The 10857-nt window shown below is 42.5% G+C and overlaps 1 protein-coding gene across 1 annotated transcript in view; it reads right to left on the bottom strand.

The window, feature by feature from the left end:
- The window catches only part of LOC121693037 (glutamyl aminopeptidase), a 13994-nt gene extending 4188 nt beyond the window's left edge, over positions 1 to 9806 (bottom strand). The window contains exons 1-12 of the mRNA XM_042072183.1: positions 8806 to 9806; positions 6875 to 7016; positions 6393 to 6524; positions 5543 to 5663; positions 5218 to 5372; positions 3573 to 3686; positions 3050 to 3184; positions 2623 to 2688; positions 2352 to 2417; positions 2062 to 2222; positions 1504 to 1586; positions 1 to 44 (exon numbers count right to left, since the gene is read on the bottom strand). The exon at positions 1 to 44 is cut by the window's left edge and continues 93 nt beyond it. Of these exons, the coding sequence (XP_041928117.1) occupies positions 1 to 44; positions 1504 to 1586; positions 2062 to 2222; positions 2352 to 2417; positions 2623 to 2688; positions 3050 to 3184; positions 3573 to 3686; positions 5218 to 5372; positions 5543 to 5663; positions 6393 to 6524; positions 6875 to 7016; positions 8806 to 9461 (1875 nt within the window). The 5' untranslated portion in view covers positions 9462 to 9806. The remainder of the gene's footprint in view (positions 45 to 1503; positions 1587 to 2061; positions 2223 to 2351; positions 2418 to 2622; positions 2689 to 3049; positions 3185 to 3572; positions 3687 to 5217; positions 5373 to 5542; positions 5664 to 6392; positions 6525 to 6874; positions 7017 to 8805) is intronic.
- Positions 9807 to 10857: the final 1051 nt, after the last annotated feature.

The following is a 10857-nucleotide window of genomic DNA, read 5'->3' on the forward strand; positions in this document are numbered from 1 at the left end:
GATGAGGCCGTCGGTTGTAGGGTTGTACCCAGTTATTACAATTTCTGTGTATTTCAGTGAACAAAGCAAAAACTATAATTTTTCTGAGGAGATATACTGTTTAATGAGAATTCCGGTGTGATATTGACCTAACGTGTGTTGAAACATGATACCGAGTGTGAACGTATGTCTCATAGTCCATCTCGGCTTGTCCCCTGCACTCCAAAATCTGGCGCTAGTTAGCCGATGCTACCAACATCTTTTTCAATGGTGGTGCTTCGGCATCAGGCTAGCCATGCAAATAAATCACTGTTTTACACCATTTACGAGGCTCAATGTATCTCCACACTTCATTGGTAGACTTCAGAGGGCCCTGACATTTAAAACGAGACATTGAGAACTTTGAAAAAGCACTGGTAGTTTACTTACAAGACGATTTATACAGACAGTATCTTCACGAAGTTTTGCGTTTGCAGCCATCTTGAATTTAGTCACGATAAGTCGAGTGAGGAGTAAGAATGAACAGGTATGATAAGGGATCAGATTCCAAAAATAATTCAGTGGAAATGCATGGAATCCAGTTTCTTCCAGTAGCAGCAACTGGAATCCATGCAGAGAACTTTATTTTCAACACTTTATTTTGATCAACACCATCAGGCCGTTTTTTAAAAGTAAATGTTCCAATCAATGATCCAGGCAGCACGTTTTCTTCTCTGTCCTTCATTTTACAGTCTAATTTTTACTGACTAGAACGGCTCGGGGTCAAAGGTCATACAGAATCGATTAATCTGCACTAATTTTTTTAATCAGTTATTTTTTCTCAAATTAATTAATCGAAATGAATCAGTTATTTTGACAGCCCTACTTGTAAGTAAACTACCAGTGCTTTTTCAAAGTTCTCAATGTCTCGTTTTAAATGTCAGGGCCCTCGGAAGTCTACCAGTGGGGCAGCCGTGGCCCACTGGTTAGCACTCTGGACTTGTAACCGGAGAGTTGCCGGTTCGAGCCCCGACCAGTGGGCCGCGGCTGAAGTGCCCTCACTGCTCCCCTAGCATTGCTAGCCTGATGCCGAAGCACCACCATTGAAAAAGCTGTTGGTAGCATCTGCTAACTCGCTCCAGATTTTGGAATGCAGGGGACAAGCCGAGATGGGCTATGAGACATACGTTCACACTCGGTATCATGTTTCAACACACTTTAGGTCAATATCACACCGGAATTCTCCTTTAAATGGTTGTGGAAATGGAGGAACAGTCTAGTTGCAGTTGTCCAAAACTGCAGGAATCTTAATCTAAGATTAGGAATCTAATTCCTAATCTACATTGTTATACATGATAATACCAGTGCAGGTGCTCTTTTCAAAATGATCAATTCTTATACAAAAGTATAGCAGCAATGCTATTCTACAGACAATTAATCCTATACATTGTACCATACTGAGAATAACAGATTTGTTTCTGTAATGTCTGTTATTTCTGACTCCCAAGTATGAATGTACAGGGAATGTGAATAAAAATTGTCTACCTGGAGATGATTTGTCAAACATCTGAGACACATTCCTGTTGCTCACCACAGATTGCCATTTTACAGGGATGGTCCATTTGTACCTGAGGGGCACATAGTCAGAGCAGTATTATTATGCTGCTACATCATAAAACCACGGCTTGTAGATTATAGCACAATGCTTTCTTATGTCAGTGGAGAGACAAGCCTATGGAAATATGACATATAGCAGTAATGTTCTAGTTATATTCTAGGATGGACAAGCGTATATCATAATGTTTCCCCCCAATTAAGTTGTCATAAATTAAGTCAAACAAAATAATAATTATGATTAACTGTAAGTATAATTACAACTACACCATAACATTTTTTTATTGTCAAGTGCAGTTTGTTACATGAAGTCATTTAATCTGAGTAGTTTATAGCCTCATGTGCTACAAAGATGCTTTGCATTCGTTCCCCCTGCAAACCTTTAAGGCAGGTGGCCTAACAATTGGAGGGGGAGGAGGTGGGAGATGAGGAGTTGATTCTGTCCATGATAGAGTGGACAGTTGAAGGTCAGGGAGGATGTTAACTCACCCAAGGGGAACAGGAGGCGTTGTGGGGTCTGCTTTGGGGTCCAATAGGAACCTGCTCTGGGTGAGACTGGCTCCAGTGGGAGAGACAGTCAGACTCAGCACTGGATATCCCATCTGTTTGGTCCATGTGTCCATGATTTCTGCCACCGGTTGTTTGCTTACCTGTGCACAACACAGACACATATAAAAGCTCCAATACACACACACACACACACACACACACACACACACACACACACACACACACACACACATACACACACACACACACACACACACACGTGTACATACGTCGGCCTGGGCCTGCCAGAAGTCTGACGTTTTGGCATTCTGGAAGGTAAATTTCTTCAGGTACTCCTACAGGGGACATCGAAAAAGCATTCACTCAAAACACTCAAAAGAGATACGTGGATTGCTGCTTACTAGTATCATACATGCACAGTATTTACCGGTAGTCACTTAATATCACCTAATATATAAAATAACTGTAAAAAATAGAGACAGTGAGAGAAGGATGAGGAGAAATGGAGAGATTGTGTCAGTATGGTGTCCAGAAACGTACACGGCAGCCATCTCTGAAAGTATCCCTGCCCAGATGGTCCTCTAGCATTCTCAAAATTGATGCCCCCTGTATCAGAGAGAGAGAGAGGGAGATAGACATCAAATCAGTCCATAAATAGCTTAAAAAGCCTCCCAAAGTCAATATTTAAAACTATTGCCTTGCTCACAAGCAATTTATCTTCAAGGCTGATCCAGAGTGACAGAGAGAGAGGGAGAGAGAGAGAGAGAGAGATTACTTGTCTAGCGCAAAAGTTCAAACAACACATTCCAATATGTGCACATAACGAAAACCTTTCGACAGAGAATAAACCCCAGCACATGTGAAACAGCTTTACCTAAATTCAGCCCATTCTCTATCCAGGGCTGTAGAGTGTCTGTGAAATATGAAACACTTGCCCCACACAGTGAGGATCAGCAGATGCACTCACCTTGCTGTAGGAGATGGAGTCAAACACTGAGGTGATTTCAGCTGGAGTGGACACATCCACTATGATTGGATGGGAGGACAGGAGGGCATCATCCACCATGACAGGAAGCACGTCACTTATTAGCATGATGTCGCGCTGTGAGAAACATTCAACACTTCATTGGTGATTGTTTGTTAATTAGTGTTTCATTCACTTGTTTTGCATACAAGATAGGACAATACTTGTGTCCTTCCTGTTATTGAAAATGTTCTTCAATGAAATCCTTTCAGAAAATAGTCAATGGTTCAAAACTTAAATATGAGTGAAGACAGATCCATTTATAACAATAGTGTTGTAAATGTATAACCTTTATATGATCCTTATAAGAACCTTATAAGCCAGATGGCACCACAATAAACTCTTATTGCCCTGAAACCAAATATAAATGTTTCGTCTTGGCTTACAGAATCAGATTATGCATAAATATGACAGACAATATGAATGTGCTTAAACAGGCAGATGAATGATTGTGATGAAAACTTACCATTCCCCAGTCGGGTTCAGCTTTCTCTACTCCCACATACTCAAAAAAGCTGGCAAAGCCCTCATTCAGCCACAGATCATCCCACCAGTCCATTGTAACAATGTTACCGAACCACTGCACACACACACACACAGAGACAGAGTTTTCTTTATATTATGCAGTTCGTTTAAGTTTTAAGTCTCTGAGTGTTTTTTCCACTTTGTTGCACAGGTTATTGTGTAATTGGCTTTTTTTGTACCCTTTTTGTGACACAGTGAACATTCTGTCTAGTGTTAGTTAATCAAAACCTAAAAGCACATGTTCCATACCCCCCCCCCCCCCCCCCCCCCCACACACACACACACACACACCCCAAAGAAGGTTCTGTGATGAGCTGGCAGTGGTTAAGCAAAGACAATTTGGCAGCCTCTAAGGAGAAAGTCCAGAAAGTAAGATTTAAGTTGCATTTAAGTAGTAACATTAGAGGACATGGCAGAGCTTCAACAGGCTTTGTAACTGAGACATTTATAACCTAATAATAACAAGAGTGAAGAAAGTTTATTTTTTCCATTAGGCAATTAGATTCTGTTTCGTGTTCATAGCTAAGGCTAATCAGTTACATTCCCAGTCTTTAACGACGACGATGAGACTTCTCTTTTTCCATTGTGTTCATGGGTTTGTGTGTGTGTCTGTGTGTGTATGTGTGTGTGTGTGTGTGTGTGTGTGTGTGTGTGTGTGTGTGTATGAATGTGTGAGAGTGTGAGTATGTGTGAAAGAAAGGAAGAGAGAGAGCAAGAGATAGAGTAGGAGTGTACATTTTTATGGAGTCCCCTTTATTGCAGATAACCTTGAAGTTCTTCATAAAATGCTAAATCTGCCGCTTGCCATTTGGGTTTATCATGATGATGTGATAGTGTGATTACATCAACAAAAGCAGCTTGATAAAACAGCTTAATGTATAACTTTAAGAGAGGGTCATCGAAAATGTGGTCATGTGCCTCACTATTTTTCCAGTATTGGCCATTGATAGCTATCGATTCTTCCTGGTCAGATAAATCTGCCTTAATACGAAAGAAGCTTCCTCTTTCCATCCATAAATTGCCAAGGCCTTTGCAGCACAGTGTGTTCCTAGTACATGTGTCCTAACATGGACAAGCTGGTTCATTGACATTTATGAGAAGCTCTCTTACCAATATTTTAACTTTAGTGACTTTTACTGCTCTCACGTTAAAGGCCAAGGTGGGCAAAGTCTTGGATACATGATTGACATCAGGTCAGGTTTTAGTGTTTTGTTACAGTCCATAGCTAGCTTTCTAAAAATGCCAGTCAGGTCAGTGACCTCCCACGAGACCGTTGCATCTGTCTAAGAGTCCTTAAAGGGACCGCACGTGTGGATACTTCTGAGAATGGAGGAAGTGCATCTGAGAATACATTTAAGAAGGAAGGACATTTGGAGGCGGAACTTTCAATAGTAATGTCACACAGTGTATGTTTGCTGTGGGGATATGAATTGTGGGGCTATGAATGTAATGCAAACATTTCATTACAAAGTTGGACACGGACACGCTGATGAAAATCCAAAGAATGCTTTGAAGTACAGTATTTTGTAAACTGCCTGAAACGTGTTTTATCTTGAGAAGGAGGTGTGTGAAGGCACTGGACAAACCTGGTGTACGAGCTCGTGGGCAATGACACTGGCCACACGCTGTTTGTTGTACGAGGATGACTCATTCTCGTCATACAGCAGATTGGTCTCCCTGTAGGTGATCAGGCCCCAGTTCTCCATCGCGCCAGTTCCAAAGTCTGGGATGGCGATCTTATCTGAGGTAGAAGTGAAGTGAGGGATAATCATTTGTAATAACATTCATTTCCTGTGAATGCCAACACGTTCTACCTGGCAGTTTCTACTGGTTGTGAAATGAGTGCATTTTTTACATGGTCTCCAATCAAATTACTAATCCTGGTAACCAAAGAAAAAACAGTGAGATTACCCAGTTTGCCGATGGAGTAATCCATGGCAAAATATTCCTCGAAGTAGTCAAAGATGACCTTGGTGACATTGGCGGCATACTCGGCTGTGTGGATTTGCTGAGGTTGGGCCCAGATTTTCAGCTGTGAACAAAATACAAACAAAAGAAATACCTATATAAAATATGGGGAGGGGGGGGGGGGGACACGTACTCATCTTATCATCGCACTAGAGCAGAGTATGAAACTCAATACGACACATGACCTGTCAGATTATCCAAACAGGGAAGCAGACAAGAATGAGCAAGACATCTGCAACATGTCATCTGACAAATCACCCTGCTAGTAATGATATATCCTCACTGATTGATAAGCCCTTGACCCCTCCCCCTTAAAGTTCCACAAATAGCTATAACTTTATACAGGACCGTGGTAATTCTGCATAGTAGTTAACTGTGTGGTGACCCTGTATGGTTTTCACACTACTCTCGAGCTGTTGTGGAACACCTTAGCCAGGGATGTAGTGGAGGATTAACGCAAGTAAACGCAGTTTATCCACCTCTGAGATTTCAGAAATAGAGTTTATCCACCTCTTATTAGAGTTTATCCACCTCTCAAAAGAGGTTATTTACCAATTGCAACTTTTAACATTAAAAATCACACTGTATTATCCACATTCACAATATGTACACTCATCAACACTCTAGGAATCATACCACTAATATTGTTATAAACATTGAACAATAACCTCCACCATCATTAAACTCCACCTTACCGTGATCACAGAATTCATAGTCTACCCACCTCTTATTTTAACATTACACCTCTGACCTTAGCCTATAAGAGGCTGACATCTATACTGGCCATACTCACAGGGATGCCTCGGTTTGATATCTTTTCCACAGACACAAACTGGTGCACAGCGAAGCACACCAGGTAGGTGCTCATCTTCACTGACAAGACAAAGGAGGTTTTTTTCTTGCCATTGGAGAGATCCTCCACTGTCTGAAATAGAAGGAGGAAAACATACAATATTTCAAAAATAAATGTTATTTTCAAATGGACACAGACACGTACGTGTAAACACATGAAGTGATACTCAAAGCTAAGCTTATTGTGGGGCTTTTAAAGGGCTATGAGTATGATAACTAAGCTATTTATAAACAAGCTCACTGAAGGAAGAGTTTGGAAGCACAACAGGATCAGTGTTTTTGTTTAAGTCATGACTATCAGTGTTTAAGTATACTGATGAAAGTAGTACACAAAATAAGGACTTTGAGGGAACACATAGCAAATAAGGACTGTGTGTTGTAGAGTATGCTGAATGCGGCCTTCAGTGTTTTAGGGGAACTCACCTCCACTGGCATGTTTGATAAGGCGGTGTATGTACCGTCATGTGTGATGGAGATCTTGTACGTGGCCTTTTTGTTTGGTTCATCAAAACAAGGGAATGACTTACGAGCATCAGTGGGCTCGTGGTCTGTGGCCGCAATTTTTCTGCAGAGGAGGGGAGAGTGGAGATGATTATGAAGTGCTTGAGAAAATATTTTTCGTTAACATTACACTGTAGTTTATTTTCATTTCTTAGTGCCATCTCAACCTCAGCCCTTGCATCTGGATAGCACATGGATCCCGAATGAACAAAGCTCATTACTGAACCCTGCTAAGATAACTGCTGGGATTTCAGGATTGATACCATTGACTGATACCATTTCAGGATACACTATTTCTGTGTTATAAAGTCACATAGTAACTAATCATTTCTGAATCCCTTTATACATCACTCTGGTGTGACGTATTAACACAGAGGAAGTCTCACTAATCAATGCTGTCAAACCACTATTTTAATTCGTCTTGCGCCATAATAGTTATTTAACACTAATGTCAGGAGTTCAGGATGCTCCTTCTGGCTAGTCAACACAGTGTAAGCCCAGGGACACCAGGGTCAATACTCTACCCCCAGGTGGCTCGTATATACAGGCATTCCACACGCTATAAGCATTCCACTTGCTTTGAAGTGAAGTGTTTGGACAAATACAATAGCTCTTACTGCATGTCTGGTAGTCACATGCTGCACTAGTAGTAACATGATAGTAAATTGCTGAGACACACTCACACACACACACACACACACACACACACACACACACACACACACACACACACACACACACACACACACACACACAATACACTCCTAAATCAAGGCACCAAGAAACACCATATGTGCATCACACACTGCGTCATTCATCCAAATTCCAAATAGGGCAAAGTACTTTTTGTCTGTGTACCTGAAACAGGGACATTTACAACCGTCTGTAAAAGAAATATATAGCGATGGCAAGGGAGAAGAATAACATTTTTCCTTGAATTATTTTTGGTAGACTTTATGACTTGTGTTCTTTGGCGGCGGACCAGGGCGAGAGTCTGATTGCTTTCCTGATCGCCTGCTGTGATCTAGTCTCAGTGACTGACTTCTGTGATTCTTAATGGGCTCTTAAGGAATTTGGACCAAGTTCTTGATATGTTTACCAGATCCTCTTGCTGGGATGGGCTTACGTAACTGATTGTGAAAGATGGATGATGGACAGAAAGGCATATGTCAGGGATACAGTCTCCACTCAGGAAAATATGACCCATATCTGAGATATCAGATTCCAACAGTAGAGGCATTTCATTTTGGATACGGTTGCCTGAAGTTTTTTTTTATGGCACAATGGTTTCAGCTAACATAAGTCATAAATACTCTATTTTCTATGGCTAAAAATATTCAAGCACACATATTTTACTTGGACGTGCCTGAAACACATATAACACTGTCAAAATATATTTCCTTGCAGCACACTAACCCCGTGGTCACTGTATATAATAATCAAAACTACTATCTTAACAGATTCCAAAATACAGCCTATCCATAGACTATTCTCTCCAACCTTCATACCCATAAGACAAGTTATGTTTTGATTATGGTTGTGGTTATTGTATTTAGCATACAATTTTGTCCAAAGCGACTTACAGAATATGAGCTTTACAATAGTTAAAATTAACAGTACACTACAGTTTTAAGGTTGGTAAGCCTACATTAAGCAAAATAGTATAACAATAATATCAATACAATATCAAATATTAACAATGAAATTAAACAAAGACCATACATTTACAAACTCAATGAATTATTTAATTAAATGTAATTACATGTTTTAGAATTACTGTAAAGTCATCACAGCATTGAAATGGCATAGGATCTGGGCAAATCACATTTAGAGATTGAAAAAGCACTGCTTACTTAATGACCCCGTTATCCACATAGGTAGTCCTGTAGAAGCCCACCAGCGATCCATTGAGCCAACCCTGGAAGTCCAGTGTCAGGACGTAGTGTTGGTTTGCTCCAGTCGCGGCCAACTGGGACTGCCCTTCCGCCACCACATACTGCTGAGGCTTGTACTCGAAACAGCCCTTGATGCCCACGGCGGTCTCGGTGGTGGTCGTCCCATCCGCTCTGGCTTGCACCAGTTTCAGGGTGGGGACGGCGGTGACGAAGGTCTCCCGGATGTGGAGCCAGAGGTGGGAGCTGGGCTGGGTGAGGTGCAGGTGGATGGACACCGAGCCGGTGTAGAGATCAGTCTGAAGATCAGGCTCCAGATGGAGGTCGTAGTGGAAGGGGACGATGTAGTTGGGGAGGCGGAAGTCCTTCCAGTTGCCAGAGGTGTCGTTGGACGCTTTGCAGGGTCCCAGGTCTGTCGGGGGTGGCGCTGAGGTGGTCGGGGGCTCGGGGGGCTTCGGGGTGCCGTTTGCCCCCCCGTTATCAGAGGCGGGTTGGATGAGTCCCACCCCCAGGCCAACGGCGACGCCGGTTACCACGACGACGGCACATATGATGGCGACGTGCTTCCCGCGTATGCAGTAGCGCTTCGACTCCTTCTCGAACTCCATGCTCTCCATGGTTACAGCAAGCTGCTCTTTAGGCTCTCACTCACACACTCACTCAGCGCGGGCCAACCTCCTCGGCACACCAGAGAGGGAGAAAACAGCTGTGTCTGGATACCTTAGGGATCTCCGACAGAGAGCCACACGCTCACACACACAGACACACACAAAAACACACACTCACACACACACACACACACATAAGCATGCACTGCTGCACTCTCACACAGTTCCAACTGTCGGTCAGAGAGCGAGAGCAGGGGTTTCTGCCTCACGGAGCAACTACGTGTGAGGGAGAATGTGTATGTGATCCTTCCTCAGTTTCCAAAATTAAACGCCCCACACACTCAAACACATACACACACAAACAAAGCAGTACTCACACTCTCAAACCCTGAAATTCCTGAGATTAAAAAAGTCTGAAGCCCCACACAGAAGGTCAAGCACACACACTCCAAGGAGAGCGTCCAAAGTAAATTCACACACTCACAAGTGACCATATATTCATACCAACCTCCAGTTATACATAAAGCAGACTGTTAATCAACAATCAAAGTGTGTTGGGGGGGGGCAAAGAGAGAGAGAGAGAGAGAGAGAGAGAGAGAGAGAGAGAGAGGAGGGGGGAGAATACAGGGAAGACATGAGGGAGTGTCAGTACAGTGTTTCAGGACACGGAGAGAGAGAAAATGTGTTTGTGAGAATTGCCGACAGATGTACTGAATCGGAGATAAAAAAGGAAGGAGTATAACAAAGAGGAGATTGTGTGCGTGCATGTTTGGCAGTGTGGCTCATGGTGGCGGTGGGAAGGTGGTGAGTTTGGTGGGTTATGGACTTCTCATGAGTGTTGGTGGTTTTGTAAAGAATCTCAACTTTGCCAGCTCCACTAGTATAATTTACGATATGCATTCAAACAAAGGCCTTACTGTCATCATATTCGGGAAAACAGACAGACAAACACACACACCACAAACACACACACACACACATACACATGCACAGAGAAATTACACACACACACACACACACACACACACACACACACACACACACACACACACACACACACACACACACACACACACACACACACACACACACATTTTAGACATCCAGATGGAGAGAGGTGAAGCTGAAATGTACTGTATGAAGGATTTTTAATCATTCGCCCGATGTTGAACACGTACAGCCACAATTTACATGAACTTTCCTGTGTGTGGGTGGGCATGTGTGTGTGTGTGTGTGTGTGTATGTGTGTGTATGTGTGTGTGGGTGTGTCCCACATACACACCTCTGTCTTTCCCAAAAGAACACACATGAAATCTCCATGCACGTGCTGTACCCTGTACATTATAAAGAGGCATACTGGAGCAATCTTTATTACTCACAGATCTGTTAGCGATAGCAGCATTAT

The sequence above is a fragment of the Alosa sapidissima genome, chromosome 19 (genome assembly GCF_018492685.1).
Source record: "Alosa sapidissima isolate fAloSap1 chromosome 19, fAloSap1.pri, whole genome shotgun sequence".
Classification (NCBI taxonomy): domain Eukaryota; kingdom Metazoa; phylum Chordata; class Actinopteri; order Clupeiformes; family Clupeidae; genus Alosa; species Alosa sapidissima.